This window comes from Canis lupus, chromosome 8 (assembly GCF_048164855.1).
Source record: "Canis lupus baileyi chromosome 8, mCanLup2.hap1, whole genome shotgun sequence".
NCBI classification, from domain to species: domain Eukaryota; kingdom Metazoa; phylum Chordata; class Mammalia; order Carnivora; family Canidae; genus Canis; species Canis lupus.
Window position 1 is genome coordinate 7,036,207 of NC_132845.1, and position 19,733 is coordinate 7,055,939.

A 19,733-nucleotide genomic window follows, 5' to 3' on the forward strand; every position below is an offset into this window, starting at 1 on the left:
ACCTTGGCTAAACCTCATTATTTTGCTACTCCAAGTCCATAAAGAAGTGCCTGGAGGTGCCCCCGCAGAACAGCAGCATGCTGATTGTCAGGATGGCTGGGTTAGGGCATGAGGTCACTGGGAACATGTGCCCTGCGGAAATGTCCCCAGTGGCTCATTTTGCTGAGTGTCCCTGCTCAATGCCAACGCTGGTTTGACTTCTGCATGGGCGCGTCTCCTAGGGATTACCCTCCCGCTGACCCCACGGCACAGCACACATGACGTGTTTAGTGATGTCACTCCCATTCCCCGGCTGCAGACAACAGATGCCTGAGAAGAGGAGGATGTTTACCATTGGAGGGAAATGGAAAGTGTTTATTTTCTGTCTGGTCAGAAGCTCAACATCAGATGCACATCTCAGGGCCCTGGTGCCCTGAACACACACACGCACATGGACCTTGGGGTGAGTGTGGAGAACCCAGTGGGAATGTGGGGCCACAAAGAGACGGGAAGAGTTATGTGCTATGGAAGAGCTTTGATTTGTTCCATGGGAAATGCCAGGCTTCACATAAGGGAAGATTTTGGAGAGATTAGAAGTACTGGAGCTGCAGGTTCCTGAAAAATGTTGTAAAATTTCCTTTTCACATAGGATGGGTTCTCTCCTTTCTGAGATGGACTAAGCTAGCCCTGTCTTGCCTGGAGACAGAGGAAGAACTCAAAAGCCCACTTAGCACATTACCATTTGCACGGTAGCCAGGTCTGTGTGACCGCTTCATGGCGTTCAAAAATAGATACAGCAATTTTGCAAGTCAAGGGCCCTGCCAGACTTACTTTCTCTAATTCTTCCCTGGGCTTGACAGTGAACATTTGGGTCTGCCGAAATGAAAAGGGAAAAAAGTGCAATTTAGAGGAACAACTAGTCGGTGATATGAGCACCTGGGATGTTTAACTCAGCATCAGTTACGCATCAGTAATTCAAGCAGCATTCTCTACATGACTAAAACTTTGGCAATATTTCATGTAATCTCTGGCCGTGAGAAAGATAGGAAGTGTGTGCGTGTGTGTGTGTGTGTGTGTGTGTGTGTGTGTGTATCTACCAGAAGAAAGCATAAAAAATATGAAAGAATTTTTTAAGTCATTGGGTACATATTTCATTTTAAAGCATAAAGTCTTCCTGGGATATGATGTCAGGGGCTGGAGGAGAATAACAAATATTTTGAACCTGTGTCTACTTTAGAATTACTTATGGTCGTTATTATTTTTACAGATTCTGCTTACTGAAAAACTGAAGCAGCTCACATTCACTCAGCAAACACTACCGAATGCCTCACAAGCTCTTCCAGTTGCCTAGATCGGTTGAAAATAGATACCGAGTACCACATCAGGTAAAGTTCATAATGGCACGCACAGTGACCGTGATTCCTAGCGGGAGACCTTCTCATTCTGTCTCTTAAGTGTCTGTGTTATCTTGCAAATGGAGGCACAGAATGCCTTTGTTCTGGGTTTTCTTTTCAAGGATGTTTATATAGCTCCCGGTTTTGGAAGACAAACACATTTCCTTCAGGAGCAACAGGCCGGCCTGAGCACTGCCCAGTATGAAAGCTTTGAGTTCTCTAAGCTCAAGGTTCTTCTCTGAAGCACAGCTGACCGTGGATGCAAGTATGTGGTTTTCTTCACGTTTTGTTGTTGGGAATTGGGGCTTGAGGAATGGGTGCAAGTGCTGATGCTCTGCTTGTGAGCAATCTCTGTGATAATGAACAGCCCTCTGCCTGTAAGTAATAAATAGCCCTGGATCTCTGGCCCTGGAGTCTTGGGCTTTAGCCAACAGCCATAAAATGTGCAGATAGCTTCTTAGTTTGCATGTAGGATAAAAATTCAGGCTACTCACAAATCTGGTCGATTGCTTTGAGTATTTACATTTTATTCAGACAAATACTTGAGACAAACTAGTGTTTTTTCAAGGTAAAACATCTTCCTCGGTGTTTAATTTTCTGTTGAATGTAAACTGAAAAACTTGGGGTGCCTGGGTGGCTAAGTTAGTTAAGCATCTGCCTTTGGCTCAGGTCATGATCCCAGGGTCCTGGGATGGAGCCCCACATCAGGGTCCCTGCTCAGTGTAAAATCTGCTTGTTCCTCTCCTCTGCCTCTCCCCCTGCTTGTGCTCTCTCTCTCTCTCTCTCTCTCTCAACTACATTTTAAAAAATCTTAAAAAAAACAAAAACAAAAACAAAAACTGAAAAACTTGCCCAGGGAAATGGAGCAAAGGAGATTGTAAAAGAAGGAAGAGGTAAAATGAGGTGATGGAAATACCAAATGTAGTGAAAAAAGAAAAAAAAAGTCAAGGAAAAGAGCAGGACTTAGGTATTAAACCTTTGTATATGTTTAGAGAATTTTTCAATTTGGGATTCATCCAATGTCTATGCTGCTAGACATGCTTTTGTTGAAAGTGTAGAGAAGCCATGCGATGCCTGGGTGGTTCAGTCCATTGAACGCTGACTTGGTTTTGGCTCCAGTCGTGATCTTCTGGTGCTGGGGTCAGGCCTCAGGCCCCGCACTCAGCAGGGGGTCTGCTTGTCCCTTTCTCTCTGCCCCCTACCTCCGCTTGGTGTGCGTGAGCTCTTTCTCAAATAGATAAATAGAATCTTAAAAAAAAAAAGAGAGAGAAAATATAGAAAAGCTAGTTTATCGGGAGAGGTGGCTTACTATTTTTCATCTATTTTTAAGTGGCAAATTTTTATTGCAATTCAAAAATGGAGAAAGTGATGAGTAACTCATTTAAAATGCAAGCTGTTGGAAGATAAGGGAAGTGACGTTTTTCTGGTGCCCAAATCAGGCAATGCTTGTCTTAAATTCTGCTGCCCTCGCCACTTGGAAGAGAAAACTAATCCTTTTTGGAATATGCCATTATGTAGTGTGTAACTTCTTACTATGTCTTAATTACAGAGGTGTCAGTAAAAACTGCAAACTCAGCTATTTAAGTATTTGATACCTTTGAAAACCCATATCTCTTCATCTATTAGACAAAACAGATTTATTTATAAATCCTATTCATTTCATTAAATTAAAAAAAGATAAAAAAGTGGAATGGACTGAAAAAAACACAGCATAAGTCAGCGAGTCATTTTTAATGAGAATAAATATTGGATAAACATAATGCAATGTGATTGATTAAAAAATACCATACAGAGTGATTTTTAAAAATCATGATGGAAATAAGGCAGCTTCCACTTAAAAGAAAACCATCACTGATTTCCTAATCAACTGAGAACACCCACAGGGGTAATTACAGGCCACTCTTGTCGTTAAACATGGTCTGCAAAATCCATCTAAATCAAGTAATCACTCTGTTGATTAAAAAACAAAAAAAATTGCTATGATAATCTGATACATTCCTTACAGAGGAAAAATGAGATGATCTGAGAATGTCATATGTGGTGGAGGAATTAATAAAACATCTGAAATTCTCTTCTCAAAATCCTTGAGTGGTGTCCAAGATGGTAGGACAATCTGATTTGCGGTTGCTTCTCACCTGGTGTTCTTAGTTATCTCTTCAGAGTTGCTGTAGTTTTTGGCTTGGGGCACGGAGTGGTGCAGGATACAAAGGGGAAAAAAAGCCAAAAAGCTAGTGATCTATTTGGGAAGTCAGGCCAAAAATAAAAGGCAAAATAAAGATTTAGGTAATAGGACAAGTTGATGCTAGAAGAAATGCCGTCCGACAGGATGTGAGGAATTGCCAAAGAATTTTGCAAATGGTAATTGCTGGAATTCAAGTAGGGGAAACCTCACTAGATGAGGGTGGTCCGTAAAGACGTCAAGGACCAAACGGGATTTGATCCAGGCCTGAAGGATGAAATGTGGCTCAGTGCAGAGTGCAGAGATGAAGTCTGATTGGCAAACTGCTGCTGGGCCAGATCTGGCCTCCAGACTGTGTTTTTCACATCTTCAGAACCAAGAATGGACTGTACATTTTTAGATGTTGAGAAAAACAGTAATATTTGATAACACCGAAAATAATATGAAATTTAAACTTCAGCATCCGTAAATACATTTTACCGGCACACAGCCTACTCTCTATCTGCTGATGTGTTTGGCCGTCTTTGTGCCAGGATGGCAGAGTCGAGGGGTTGGCTCGGACATCTAATGGCCTACAAAGACTGAGCCATTCACTGCTTAGATCTTTACTGACCAAGTTTGCTGAATCCTGGGGGAAGAGACTAACGGGCAGAAATGGTGGCAAGAGATGTTGGCAGGCCCGTAATATACCGAGCTGTGGAGATAAAGAGGAGCCACCGAAGGTTTTGCGTATAAGAGGAAGCCACCTGTCTCTGTTTCCTAAACTCATCACCTGAGCTTGCATGTGTTTGTCAAATCAACAAACGAGCATTTTTCAGATTCCTAAGTGCACTGCTGCTGTATACTTGTTGCTCTTGGAAAGAAGGAATGGCTTTTCTGTATGGGATGTGGCCCTTGACTCTGCAGGGCCGTCCACGCTGACTTGACAGTGGTGTCCTGTGAGCAGCTTTCACAGACTTTGACACTGTTGTTGGACATAACACAAGACCTCGTGTTGGGGGGCTTCTCTAAGACTAGATACAGATGACTTCTCCTTGCACCATTCTTCTTTGGATCGCATCATGTTACTCTTCTCCTACCTTTCCTACAATAGCCAGACACAGCTACGGAAAAAGTGACGGTTTGTATTAACACGAGGAATTAGCAAAAAATCCTGGCTCTTTCCAGAGGGTTTGTGAGAGCCAGATCATTAGAGAAAAAATGGTCCAGGCAAAACAAACTGCAGAAGGAGGCCAACTGTGAGACCCCGTCCTGTGGGTGTTCCCATCAGATCCACCGTGGATGCATTTCAAATACTAGATTTCCACTCTAATATTTTAAGACAGTATGTCATCAAACCTCACTAAGAGGTGAAATCTAAGAAGAGTGTACAGAAACACACATGGGAAGAACCTCACAATAAAAAGAAAACAAACTCTAAGAAACGTGGTTAGGAAATATCAGACTCAATTAATAATGGAGCCTTCGATGGCCTTAGAGAAATCCAATACAAACCAAATTCAAATTCCATGCCAGTGCTTCAGCCATATTTACTTTCAATTGATTATATTTTTAAAAAAATCTCAGGGGGGAATTGTTTAAGAAAAACAAATCTGGTTAAAACCTAGAACATTAAAGAACATTATTTTCAGATTTTTTAAAAAAGATTTCATTTATTTATTCATGAGAGATACCCAGAGAGAGGCAGAGACACAGGCAGAGGGAGAAGCAGGCTCCCTGCGGGGAGCCCGATGTGGGACCCGATCCTGGGTCTCCAGGATTGTGCCCCGGGCTGAAGGCAGACGCTCAACCGCTGAGCCACCCAGGCATCCCTTTGATTTTTCTCTTAATTAAAAACAGATACACATTTCTTTCTTTTTTGGTTCATTTGAGAAAAAAAAAATTTGAGAAGAGCTAAGAACTCCCAATAGGAAGAGTAGAGCTGAGATTAAGTTGAGAGAGAACATTAAAGGAGAAGGAGAAAACATAATATTTTTAAAATGCAATTCTAAAGCATGCATAACTTGTTTTGGAGTTCATCCCAGATAAATATGAGTTTAGTCAGGGATAATTATGAATTCTGGATTAGAACTGTGTAAAGCTTTGAAAAAGCAGTAAGCTCAAGTCTTGGGAATGCAAAACGGATGACAGTTTAGAATGATCTGCTATCCAGAATGGAGGGAAATGAGGCTTAACCCACATGTCGATATATTCTCATAAATATATACCTAAAAGGTCACATTCATAGACATACTTGGACCCAGATATCAACACAGCCATGCACACAGACACCGACAGGATAGCCATGTGCTTTAGGATATGAAAAAGTTCCTAGGTCACTGCACTATAAGAGTGCAATGGTTTCTAGAAAAAAAAAAAATTGTTTCCTATTCTGGCTTAGAATGTAAAAAAAAAAAAAAAATGACTTTCCCATAACATTGTATAATGGATCTTCCAGTCACAGTCTCCTATGGAAGCATAATTTATGTGGTGGATGACAAGAAGAGTTTTATGATATCTGGAATTCATTTAAAATCTTTAGATGGGAAAAATTGAGATCCAATTAAAACCTTAATAAATGATTCTGTGTTGAATATAAATATATTAAATTAATATGTGTGTGAGATGAAATTGGAAAAGTTATGGGAGTCTTCATTTTAATTCTATCAGGAAACTGTATAACCCTGAGAATTACTTGGTAATGGGGCTGTTTACAATGAAGCAAAACTGAATTTAAATAGGACATTTTAGCCCATGACTGGTCATAACTCATGAGGCCTCTGGGCCTTAAGGCATTGAGATCTCATTGGTGGAAGGCCCATGAGGAGAGGGAAGATGGACCGACTGGAGCCAAGAGGGGCCCTAGGGAGGCCCAGGTAGCAATAGGACCAGCCTCCCAGGATCTTGCTGTGAAGACAAGCAAAGGTTACACACGGCAGCCTCTGTTTTGTAGGTGAGATACGATAGTGAGAGTCTTGGGTGGGAAGTAGCTCTCGTGGGCCCGAGGTGGTAACAGCTCGGCTGTAGGGGAGATCCTGGATGGGATGTGCTCCGTATCCATCAGACTCAGGGGCTGAGGGCTGAGGGATACGGAGTGAGTATACCTCTCCTGCACACTCAGCTCCAGAGACAATATGTATCTTCTACATACTTACACACTTGCCCCAGGATTTGTATCCTACCATGTATCTTAGGGAGGATGTATAGTTGCCTTAGGTTATCTGACCCCTAAACCTAAGACAACAGAGGAAATGTGATATGGGGCCGAGAGCTTGGCTCCTCATATACTGGGCAGCTGAAGGTAGCAGTTAAGGACGGCAGGCCTGGAAGTCAAACCACGTGGCTTCAAATCCCAGTTTTGCCCACTTACCAGCTGGGGATGACCACATCCAGATCGACGTAAGGATCAAATGGGTTACTGTATGTAATTGCAAGGCACATCCAGGGTGTTATTTTTGGAAAGAGTTTTTTGGCTTTAAGTCACGGAACTTGAGACTTGGAAAATGGTGCTACCGCTATGGATGGGCTAGACCTCGCTATTCTTGTCGTTTGGCAAGTCATAAAACAAAACAGAAGATCCTGGCCGAACCCTCCCCCATCTTCCCACAAATCTGGCTGCACCTTCATTCCCTAGAAGGTTCAGAACCTGTTTTTAGTTCCATCCAACCACGTCTTCCCATCCCACTGCTTTCCTTCTGAGGCAGGGATTGTTGTTGTTTTGCAAAACTTCGGGGCAGATTTGTTGCAGAATCTGTGGGGTTCGTTTTTAGGTTGTTATAAATGGGCCTTTATTCCTATCTGTGTATAGGCATAGGTGTGGATGCCAAAAAAAAAAGACATTTTGGGAAGCGTGGGCACCAGGGAGCAATAGTTTAATGGAGAGAGCCATACCCAGATGGCTGGAGCTGGTAAAGCCCTCGCCATCCCCTCTCTTGGGTTTACCCGAGTCACAAGATGCCACGTGCTTGCCTCATCGCTGTCTATCTGTCTGAAACATCAAGGTAGATGGGAATCATCCCCTTCATCCTTCCCCACGAGCTATCCTTAGTCCAGGATTCCCCCCAACCCCCACCCCCCCAAAGAGCTACCATGTTGAGAGTGTCCACAATGCCAGAAATTGAGGTGAGTGGGTTTATAAGCATCATCGCATTTAATGCTCGCAAGGATAAATAAGCTGAAAGGCAAAGAGAGGGTAAGAGACTTGATCAAGGCCCCCTGGGAGGAAAGGCTCCGCAGGGTTGCCGGCTGTGTTACCGGGAGGACCTGCAGGCTTTCTGGAGAGAGAATGTGGCCTGCCTGCCCCTGCCCCTCTTCCCCGCCACCCTGCCAGGCTCCGTCTCTCTCTCTCCTTAGAGCTCTGCTGCTGCTTTGGTTAAGGACCTTACTACATTATCATGTATCTCTTATCTTTCCCACTTGGCTGAAGCAGAGAGGATGTTTGAAAGCAAGAAATCATTCTCTCAATCCCGACAGGTCCTGTAGACCTCAATAAAGTCCACCCCCTGCCCCCGCCCCACCACACTGCCAGTTAGTGGTAGCGCAAAAAAAGATTTATTTTCTAGTAGCAGCTCAGTAAAGGTTTGCTGAATTCATAAATCCATAAAATCCAGAGTTTTCCTGGCCTACTAAAGGTCATGAGCTAAAGCAGTGGTTTAGAACATGCAATCCTTAAAAAATACTCAGTCCTGTCAACCAAATGGAGGAAGCTCTTCCTGAACTTCCTGATCAAGGAGTTCTTGTCTTTTTTTAAGATTTTATTTATTTATTCATGAGAGACACAGAGAGAGAGAGAAAAGGCAGAGACAGGCACGGAGAGAAGGAGGCTCCATGCAGGGAGCCCAATGTGGGACTCAATCCTGGGGTCCAGGATTAGGCCCTGGGCCGAAGGCGGTGCTAAACCGCTAAGCCCCCCCGGGCTGCCCCTGATCAAGGAGTTCTTAGTGGGCATGGAGCAGATCCCTGGGACCCTGGGCGGCCTGGAGGGCGGAGTGGGACAGCGGGGACTGGTCCCTCAGACTTTCCCCGGAGGAGGAGGAGCCGGTAGTCCGTCCAGTCGCAGTTTCTGCAACACTTTCCCAGCGGTGCCTCCTGCGCTCTCAGGATTCTCTGCATGTTCTCACCAACAAAACACCAAATCCCTTGAAAGTCTGGTTTCTGCCTTGTGGTTTGTGAGCCAATCTCATGACGTCACAGCCACCAGCAGCCCACAGTGCTTTTCCCGACTCCATGTAGGCAAACCAGACAGGGCTTCTAGCAAGTGAAACCTCTTTTGGGTAAATATTTTGGGCCTGGTTTTAAGATTTCTGTGACAGACCAAGTGGTGGAAATCTGTGTATATATACAGAAGACTCTCTCCCTTCTTCTGCGATGTGTGTGATGTCACTTTCCTCATTGAAATAACTCTGTTTCTCTTAGCCAGTTCTTTGCTTGGGAATTGGGCTTTCCTTGTTGATTTTCACTCCAACAGGGCTGCTAAGGAAGGGTGGAAAGGACCCAAAACATATTTTCTCCCAGGCTGCCTGCCTCCTAAAGCGGCTCTAGCTAGCCCCCTTTGTTTTAGCATCAGGGACTTCAGGTTGGATGGTGAAGGAGGGCCTTCCTGGATTTCCCAGCCTAACAGGAAAGTGTAGATTTAACCTTATTGCTGGAGGGATGCCTAGGGGGCTCAAGGGTTAAGCGTCCGCCTTGGGCTACGGTAGTGAGTGACCCTGGGGTCCTGGGATCCAGTCCCACATCGGGCTCCCTCCTTCTCCCTCTGCCTGTATCTCTGCCTCTCTCTCTCTCTCTCTCTGTCTCTCACGAATAAATAAATAAAATCTTAAAAAAACAACAACAACAATAACACACCAGGGTGGCTCAGTGGTTGAGCGTCTGCCTTTGGCTCAGGTCCTGAGCGCCTGGGGTCTTGGGCTTGAGTCTGCATCCGGCTCCCCGCAGGGAGCCTGCTTCTCCCTCTGCCTCTCTCTCTGTGTCTCTCATGAATAAATAAATACAACCTTTAAAACAAAACAAAACCTTATTACTTACGTTGCAACAAACTGCATTCAGACTCTAAACCTGAAACTTGGGGAAGAGCAACATCCTGTGCTTGTGGGCACAAACCCAACTTCTATACATATGTATGTAATCAAGTGTGTATATGAGAATACATTAAATGTTCCTATAAATGCATGCATTCTATTTGCAGTGTATTTCTGGATACACCCCTTTCTCGGTAGACGCACAAGCTGAAAGCAAGCAAGCAATGCGTCCATGTCTGTGCACGTGTACACACACGCAGCACACGCCCTGTAGGTTTCCTGGCATCCTCTGCCCATAGGTATTCGTGCCCCTGGTTGGTGGCGGATGGCGGAGTCCGGAGGAGCCCACCGCACAGCACGCTTCAGCAGAGCCACGGCCCTGTGGTTAAACAGCCCCGGGACGGTTCCATTTGCTACTTCCGAAGCATCTTTGCATGTGCCTGCCCGAAGCCTGCGGGAGGGTGACGCCAGACCCGCTTTAACTTTTTAAAAAGTGTGAAAGGTCTTGCAAAGGGGTTCCCTGGTCGGTGGGAGGAGACCGACGGGAGGGGAGGACGAGCCGCGCTCCCTTCTCCTGCAGAGCCCTTGCCCGCTGCCCGGCTGGCTTCGCGTACGTGGAATCGCAGAACGTCCATCGGGAGGGGGAGAAGAGAGAGAGAGAGAGAGAGAGAGAGGGAGGGAGAGGGAGGGGGGAGGGAGGGAGGGAGGGAGGGGGGAGGGCAAAGGAAAAGCAGAGCATCCCCGGGGCAGCCGCGGGAGACCCGGGCTGCACGTAACCCGGGGGCGGGGCTTCGGGGGCTCCAGCCAGTAGCCGCGCTCGGGGGCGGGGCCTATCCTGGGGGCGGGGCCTCTCCAGGGGGCTCCAGCCAGTAGCCGCGGTCGGGGGCGGGGCAGGGGGCGGGGCCTCTGCCGGGGGCGGGCCGGGGCTCCAGCCAGTGGCCGCGGTCGGGGGCGGGGCCGGGGCGGGGCCTCTGCCGGGGGCGGGCCGGGGCTCCAGCCAGTGGCCGCGGCCGGGGGCGGGTCCGGGGCGTGGCCTCTGCCGGGGGCGGGCCCGGGGGCGGGGCCTGTGCCCGCGCAGCTCGCGCCGCGGTCCCCTGGTCCGGGTCTGCGGGAATGCGGGCTGGAGCGGTCCCGCCGCGGTACCAGCCTCCGGCCTGTCGCCGGGACGGCCCCTGACCCGGGCGCGCCCGCCGCTCGGTGGCAGGAGGGCCGGCGGAGCGCCATGGCCTGCATCCTGAAGGTAACGGCTGGGATCCGTGGCTCGGACGCGTGGTTGGCCAGCCCCTTGCTGCTGGGAGGCGAGGAGTCCGCCGCGGTCCCCCGCATCCTCATCTCAGTCGCCGTTTCCCGGCGCTGGTTTTTCTTTTTTGTTCCTCTGGCACATGCACACGGAGGGAGAGCCTGCACGGTGCCGCGGGCACGGCTGCCCTGCCCACCATTGCTGCCCACCGCGCCTGCACTGGAGGAGCTGCAGCCTGCTGGCTCCGGGGGCGAGCAGGGCTGGGCGCCGAGTAATGGGGACGGCGGGGGGGGGGTGCTCCCGCGGGCCCCGCTCGGCTGCCTGAGGCCTTTCGGGGGCCACGGAGGATGCACAGGGGCCCGGGCCCGGGCTCCTGCAAGGGGGGCAGCGCTCCGAAGGGGGGGGCGACGGGGGCACGGGGGCTTCTCGTGAGCATGCGAGCTCCTGAGCACACAAACTTCTGCGTTTACAGGTAGTCCCTTAGGAATGCATGCTCTTTTTTTTTTTTTTTTTTTTTCTTCTGAGATCTGCTGGCTTTCTGTGCCATTAGCTGCACTTTGGAAAAGTTCACAGAAGGATGTTTTCAGTAGGAGAGACTCTCCCACCCCCCTTCAGCTCACAGATTTGAACAGACCCAGCGATTTCGCTCCATATCAGAGCAAACCCCCCCCCCCCCAACCACCTCTCCTTTCGTGGAGCTTCCTCTCTCCAAGGCTGGGTCCCCAGCCTGGACCCCAGCATCGGTCTGGCTTTGCAGCTTCGGGGTGTCAGGTGGGAGGACTTGGTGTCCATGCCTCACTGGAGAACTTTGCAGGCCACAGGGGAGAGGTGTTTTATTTGTTTTTCGTTTTCATGTTTTCTCCCTACTATTTCTCCTCGCGCCTGACCTGGCTCCTGACCCCCCTGAATCATGAACATTGGCGGCGGGAGGTTCCCTAGGCCTTGACTAGAGAGAGAATGCAAAGGCCTATTTGTTCCAAGGTTGGGAGAGCTGTGTGTGACAGGCAGAACACCAGAAAAGGACTTTTTGTTGTTGTTCATTGTGAAATTGCATCTGTTTCTGGGTAGGATGGTTCGAAGCCATCTACTGTTAAACTGGTTACCTGAGTCACCTTATAAGGTGCCTTGGTGTTAATGATACACTAACCTAGTGGAGGGTTGTTTTGTTTTGTTGTGTTTTGTTTTCTGTCTTTTTTTCGTAGAATAAAGAGGGTCAGGTATTTCCTGTGACTTTTCTGAACTTCCTCTCTTTGGTTTTGGAACATTTTCTGGGACATAACAAATGGTAGCAAGATCAAGAGGAAGTGTGTAATACATCGGTGTTACAATATGGGATTTTTAACTTGGAGACTCTGAACACAGGAGCTGAAATAAGAGTATGAGTCACTCTTTACTATTATATTATCTGCTGGAAGGGAAATTGAGGAGCATGACATTTATCACTGGCCATCTTCTTTTGGTTTCTTCCTGCCTCATCTTGCACATGTCCCAAACATTTTTAACTCACACCCCAAGCTACGTGGTGAATCTGAGCCAGACTGTCTTTTCAAGTACCTCCCATTGACCTCAGACATCTGGGGGCACATCTGAGTCCTCCTTATCTTCCTCCACTGCAATTCATCTGGGATGCAGACAGGTAGGCTACAGAGAAGTTTGGGCTCAAGAGGGGCCTTGGTCTGAATGCAGGTTGTGCCTGTTGCCACCTGTGTGGCCTTGGACAAGTTACTTAAATGCCCTTGAGTCACAGCTTTCTCAACGTAGGATCGAAGTAGTCAGCTATGCAGGGGATAAAGTAAGACTGGGTATGAAAACTACCTGTGGCACAGGCACTAATATGTGCCACTTTTTTTTTCTGACACGTAGTGATAACTACAGTTTAATGAGTCCTTAACATACCCTCTGCCTGTTTCATATGGTACAACTCTCATTCTTACACCAGACCCTGCAAGGTGAGCGACATTGTTTAAAACCCCATTTTACGGATGTGGAAGCTGAGGCGCCTCAGTTTAAGAGATTTGCCCAAGGCAACAGGGTTATGGGTCTAAACCCAGATCTGCCGGCCTTTCTTATACTTTAATGCTGTTCTCTGTACTTTCCCAGATGACCTTTTCTAAGATGTCCTAATACCATTCAGAATCCTACCACGTTTGAGAAACAAAGTAGCTTTGTGCAGCGATGGTCTCCATGGCCCCTGGTAGGCCTTTCCAACTTCTTGTCTTTGAAAGACGGTACGTGGTGGAGCGGAGAGTCTGGAGGCCTGGATCCAGTGCAAGCCTGACCTCCTGTGCACGATTTTAGGCGGTCACTGCAACTTGCTCATTTTAGAATGCAGATAATTATAGTAATTATCTGACAGGGTTTTATGAAGGTAAAATGATGGACTTTTTTCTTCTTCTTCTTCTTTTTTTTTTTTTAAACAAAACATTTTCTGCCACTGGCCAGCTCTGGGCTTGGTGTTGGCCTCACAAGATGTGTGAACCATTGACCTGGTTCCCAAGTAGCTTGCGGTACAGTAAAGGGGATAGAAAAGTAAATGACTGTGTTTGGTGCAACGTGAGGCGTCCCATAGATCTGTGGAAGGCCTAACACGGTGTGGAGGGGGACAGCGACGGAACCGCCTATTGATTAGTCAAGACCGGCTTTCCACCTACTATATTCGAGCTGGGTTTTGAAGCCTGTGTTGGGTTTACTATCACGGAGCTTGTGTTCTTGAGACATGACTTTTGAGGCCGTGTCAACTTTACTCTGTGGGTGACGCTCACTTCACAGATTTTTGAGGTAGATTTTATTATCCATTTTTATATGTGAGAAAACTGAGATGGAGGTTGATTGAAATATCCTGATTGCCTACGCAGGAGTGACCCTGAGGGTGGGGGTCCCTGAGTCGCTGAGGGGAGAGGCCCCTGCCGTGGCAGCCGGGGGTGGTCTTGGCAGCACACAGAACTGTCCCCTCGACGTGCTGGGTATGGGGAGCCCATTCCGCCCGTGCGCAGAGCTGGCTCTCCTCACAGAATGATGGTTACTACCTCAATAATTATTTAATTGTGAAACATACATTCAGTCCACTTTGCATGGCCTTTGAAGCCAGAAAGATGTGGGGTTTAATTATGGCTGCACCACCTACGGATTGTGTAACCCCAGGCAAGTTTCTGGATTCCACCGCTCCGGTTTCTGAGATGGGGATGATCATGCATTCCTCACTGGGCTACTTTGGGGTTCAGGGAGGATATCTGCAGGTTACAAAGGATAGGCTAGTCATAGTTTAGTGAAAACAAGTCCAAGTCTCCGGTTCCTTTAGGCTGCACTTCCTGGGCCGCCGTGCTCTTGTGGGGTCATTAACACGACGACTCGTCTTTCCAAGGAGTGTTTTAAAAGTGTTGGAAAGTTTGATAGACAAGAAGACATCTCACTTGTATTTATTTGATCACTAGTGAAGCAAAACTTTTAAATCTACATTAGTCACTCATTTGGTTTTCTTCTCCTGTACGTTATAGATACGTGAAATTTTTATGTAATAAGCTTATTTATATGTTCTTGTATGGTTTCTACCTTTAGTTGCCAAATATGTTCTTGAGCCCGGTATCTGGTACCCTTGGGGTATTTAGCAATAGCTGATGAATTGTATTCAATTTTCTTTATATCCAGTGGCAAAAGGGGTCCCTGAGTGCAGGTGTAGACACAAGACACTTACGGGTCCTTTCTGCCTTAGCGAAGATCACGGTTTTGCCAGGGTGAGGAGACCTGCGAGCACGAAGCAGACGATAACACGATGCATTTAGGTGCATGACTAAAGCCACCGCTTTCTTCTCTCCCCACCACCCATCCTCGTATAATATTTTCTTAGATTGATGGGAAATTGGATGACTGGTAATATCAAGTTATGAACTTGGTGTCTTCCCATTTATTTTCCTTCTGCTCCTGCGCCGGACCTAATTTTTCACCATATTGCATCAGTTATATCTAGAAGAATCTCTCAAATCCACCCATGACTCTCTGTTCTTTGTCTGCCCCGCTCAGAGCCTAGTATTTGCTCCGTCTTCTGGAATAGCCTCCTTTCACTTCAGCCTCCCCCGACGCTTGCCCATCTTCCATATCCTCATGGGATTATGCTCAAGTGCGGGACTGATCAAGCCCTTGACGGGCTGGAATGCTTGCTTTGGGTTCCCAGCCCCTGGGGGAGGAACCCAGGTGTTTAGCTTGGCATTTGGGTTCCTTCACCCTCTTGCCCCCGCCCACCTGCTGCTCTGTTCCCCACACTTACCTACACTCATCCCACGTTTGTAGACGTGGCGCTTCCTCACGGCTCCGTGTCTATGCGGTACAGCTAGGGATTACCGGCCTTGGCTCTGACCTCAGACCCCCCTGCTTCTGCAGTGAGGTCCCTCGGCCCCCATTTCCTCCGCTGTGGAACTGGAACAAGACAGTGCCCACTTCTTGAAGCTAAGAGGAATAAATGAGCTCACCCGTAGAACAGACCCTGAAATATAGCGAGTCCTGGATAATCCGGGGCGATTAGTTGCTGGCGTGCTGTTTGCTCTGCAGGAAGTGCTCTCCCTGTCACTTTCCCTCCACCGACAAGTCCTGCAGCTCGAGGCCCAGCCTGCCGGGCTCCGCGGGCTTCTCCGTGGCCGAGTTCCCCTCTCGGAGCGGCGGGCGGTACCCGGTCCTGCCCGCTCCCGACTCTTCTGCTGGCCTGTGAGCTCGCAGGGGGCAGGGGCAGGGGGCAGGGGCAGGGGGCAGGGGGCAGGGGCAGGAGGCAGGGGCCTGCAACTAGCGGGGCAGCTGCTGCTTGCTGGCGCCGGGCCCACTGCAGCCGCCGGGAGGTGCCGGTGGCCACTAGCGGGGCTCGCCCTAGCCCAGCGTGCAGCCAGGGGTCCAGCCCCGGCCGGCCTGCCCCCGGCCCCGTGTGGGCCTCGAACCCCTGGTCCTGTGGCTCCTGTGCAACCCGGAGCCCGCCTGGACCCCGCAGGCCCAGCCGGAGGGAGCGGGCGCCCAGCTGGACGGAGCCTGAGCCCGAGCCCAAGCGAAGAGACCCGGAGAGCAAGACAGTGGCCTCGCCGCCCCGAATCCGAGCCCGGGGCTGGGGGCCCACCCGTCCTGGCTGGCGGGGACCGGGCCTGGGGGCCTGGAGGGCACGAGCAGCTCCGGGCTGCAGACGCTGGCACCTGGGCCCGGCCGAGGCCCGCGGGAGGGAAGCCGCCTGGCTCGGGGGCTGCCCGCAGGGTCCTCGGCCTTGGGGCCCGGTTGAGGACATGTGGGTGGGGACTGTGTGGCCGCTTCACCCACTTCTACCCAGGCGGTTCCGTCTAGACAGCTGCCCAGCACCCGCTGAGCCGGCTGTTCCGATCCGCTCCTTCTCCAGAGTTTCCTTTGTGACCCAGGCCCTGGGGGAAGAAGAGGGGCCGCCCCGGCTCGGGAGGGAAGAAAGTCCTGATTGTGCCTCCCGCACCCGAGGGCCCTGTAGCCGGTAGCCCCAGGAAGCCACGGGCCCCTTTGGGGTTGGCAGTGAAGCAGCGGGCTCCCGCAGACTCGGATTTGGCCTTGGCCGGGCTTCAGGGCCTCCGGGGCTCTGGGAGGAGGCTCTGGGTTTTTGCATTTATAATTTTACATTCATTTTCTTTCTTTCTTTTTTTTTTTTTTTAAAGATTTTGTTTATTTATTCATGACAGACCCAGAGAGAGAGGCAGAGACACAGGCCGAGGGAGAAGCAGGCCCCATGCAGGGAGCCCAACTCGGAACTCGATCCCGCGACCCCAGGGTCACGCCCTGGGCCCATGGTAGACGCTCAACCGATGAGCCCCCCCCCCGGACGCCGCTTGCATTCATTTTCTTAGAGACCCACAAATCGTATGACTCCGGGCTCCCCAGCCTGCATCCCCTCTGGGGCGGCGTTGGCGTCCCAAACAGGTCACGCCTGCACGGGCCCTGCTCACCGCAGACTGCGCCGCACATATGGCAAAACTGTTATTAGTATTATTAATAGTTCGATAACAGCTTGAGTCGAGGAAACCCGCCTTGGGAGCTGGTGGGCTTTATGGAAGGATTTCGATCTGAGGAAAGCAGAGAGAGCCTCGTAAGCTTTCCAGTGCCTGGCTGGGGAAAACGATGAAACCTCCTCCCCAGGAGGACCATTTCTATCTGTTTGTGAAAATTTAACACACGCTTGTGCCTGAGGGCTGGGAGTTGGAGGAGTTCTTTTCTGTTTCCTGGCTTCTGGGAAAAGTGGAGGAAGGCATTTTTCTAATTGGAGAGAGTAGATTTACAAGTGCTACCAGGATCCCATTACAGAAAGCTGCAGCTAGCTCCTGGTTATTAAAAGGCTCATTATTCGGTTTATGGATTATCCAGATCCTGTCCGTCCCCGGCCATTCTGATGTACACCTTTTATGCATTTTACTGCCAATTAGCACCTCCACCGGAGCCAGGGAAGGGAGAGGAGCTAAACCCCAAATTGTTTAATTCTCCCCTTTGTTAACAGCTGTGTCAAGGTTTGTCGGCAGGAAGGTGGTTCTAGGAAATGGCTCTGAGTGAGGTGAAGGGATTATCTGTGCTTTTTCACTATTGTTTTCTTTCCCTTCAGCTGGAGGACTAAGAGTAGGCTCTGGTTCTGATTTTAAACTGATTTAAAGTGGCCCCATCAGAGACCTTGGCCAAGGGTATCCAGAGACTCAATAAACAGGAGCCTCGGGGTAGGTAACGTTCTCAGGTTCTCAGAGAGGCCCCGGGCCCCTTCCCCCATCGTCTCCAGGCCTCTTCTCATTTCCTGTGTGATGTGGAGGGGTGGGGGCTCCAACATCTGGTACTTGGGAGCGTGGGGGAAGTTAACTCCCAAAGAGGTGGCTCGGGGGCCAGGAAAGAGGGGAGCCCCTGTACTTGAGTCATTCTAGTCTTTGTGTAGAAAGAGGCCTGTACGTGTCTGCGTGCACGTGGGAAATGTAACTGTACAAATAATAACATACAGCCACGTTCATTCAATCAGTTGTACCTTCACATTTACTCAGCTTTGAAAATTCTTGCCCATAGGATCCTTCTTGGAAGGCAGGTCTCCCTAATTTCAGAGGCTGTTTTGTTGTTTAGTGTATTTATTAGCTGTGCCTTTACCAGACTCCAAAATAAAAATTGCTTTGGTTTGTTTGCATCTTGGCCTGAGAAGGTCACGAGCACGGGGCGCCTGGGTGGCTCAGTCGGTGGGGTGTCTGCCTTCGGCTCGGGTCATGATCTCGGAGTCCCGGGGTCGAGCCCCACGTTGGGGGAATCCCTGCTCAGCTGGGAGCCTGCCTCTCCCCCTCCTTCTGCCCCTCCCCTTGCTCCTCCTCTCTCTCTTCCTCTCTCTCGAATAAATAAGTAAAAAATAAATAAATAAATAAAAAATAATGATCACAAGGGAGATAGAAGTAAAATGCGTACGTCCTGCATTGGAAATGAGTCATGGTGTGGGAATAGAATGTGCACCTGGAGCTCATCCTAGGTTTCAAGGACTAGAACGAGCAAGGACCCCCCTCCTTGGGACAAGTGAGTACCCACTTGCAGAGAGCAGCGCCATCATTCCTGGCACTGTCGCTTGGTGTTCCTGGCCCTGCCAGTAGACTGGACTCTAAAGAAAGAGGGGTAGAGGTCTCTCTGGGAAGGTTTTGCCCTCTCAATCAGGGAAACTGGGAAAGCGGGGCTGTTCTCAAGGATGTGGGTGGTAAGAAGATTTGGGGTGCAAGGTGAGAGCCCCCCCCCCAACGCTGAATCTGATTCCGGCTTTGTGATGAGTATGTGTCATGACAGTAGGATGTTTATTTACTGCACTGCTGTCCAGTAGAGATATAACGCAGCTCCCTTCCACGATTTTACATTTTCTAGGAGCCTCGTTAAAAAAAAAAAAAAAAAAAGTGAAAGGAGACAGGCAGCACTGACTTTAATAACTTACTCTATTTAAGGCAATATATCCAATATCACTCTGTGTAACCCATTTTCATTTCAACATGTAATCAATATAAAAATTATTGATGAGTCATTGATGTTTCCTTTCCTTGAGTCTTCAAAGTCCGGCGTACATTTTGCCACGACAGCGTATCTCAATTCGGATGCTGACTTTTCATCAGAAATTTGGGTTTTATGAAACATACGGTCAAAAAAGTAGATTCACATGTTCAGGTTGCTCTCAGAGATGCTCAAGTGCTCATTAGTTTTAAACGTCAATAAAATGAAATGAAATGAAATGAAATGAAATGAAATGAAATGAAAAATGTGGCTCCTCCGTCACACCAGCCACCCTTCAAGGCTGGACAGCCGAGTGTGGGGAGTGGCGACTGTCCTGGAAAGCATAGTTGTTTCCGTCTTCATCCTCACCATCGAAGGGACCACTAGCTGATGGGGCCATGGGAGGGCGTGGGGAGCTGGAGGGGAGGACACTCCTGTTGCTCAGGCCACTGGCAGCCCAAGGAAGGCAAATGGTGAGCAGGTAATGAACATGGGACCTAGGGACACACTGGAGCCTTTACTGAGCCCTTGGAATTTCTGCTGCAATGGCGTTCTCGGGTTTTCCACATCCTGTGCCGATTGGCCCCCTAGATGTTGAACAGCTGTGCGCTCTCCCAGGGGAGGGCTGCTTCGGTCTCCGCGTGTTAGCGTGAACCCCCGTGGGCTCTGAGGGTGGAAACTGGCTGTGTACACCTCTATGTGAGCCATCCCTCTGCTCCAGCAGGGCAGCCCACACGTGGCAGCAGCGTGGACATCCAGAAAAAACTACGTCTTCCTCTAAGTCAAGACAGTAAGGTGATTGGAGTTCCTTGGTACAATTGGCTTGTTTCCCCTGCTGGTCTGTAAATACAGCAAAATGCTAATAGCTGCATGTCCAGTGGCGCTTGGAGCAAATCAGCTTGGAAACCTGCAGTTCTGTTTTGTTTTTTGTTTTTGTTTTTGTTTTTGTTTTTGTTTTTTTCAGCTCTGTTTTG

General features: G+C 49.1%; 1 protein-coding gene across 5 annotated transcripts in view; it reads left to right on the forward strand.

The window, feature by feature from the left end:
* The first annotated feature begins 1,516 nt into the window (after nt 1-1,516).
* ST6GALNAC3 (ST6 N-acetylgalactosaminide alpha-2,6-sialyltransferase 3) overlaps nt 1,517-19,733 on the forward strand; it is a 522,366-nt gene continuing 504,149 nt past the window's right edge. For 4 of the 5 annotated variants that reach the window (XM_072834108.1, XM_072834110.1, XM_072834112.1 and 1 more), the window contains exon 1: nt 10,622-10,791. In XM_072834108.1, coding sequence (XP_072690209.1) covers nt 10,774-10,791 — 18 coding nt within the window. In that variant the 5' untranslated portion in view covers nt 10,622-10,773. Of the gene's footprint in view, nt 1,639-10,621; nt 10,792-19,733 lie in introns of those variants that run through there. The other variant, XM_072834109.1, reaches the window with a different exon arrangement.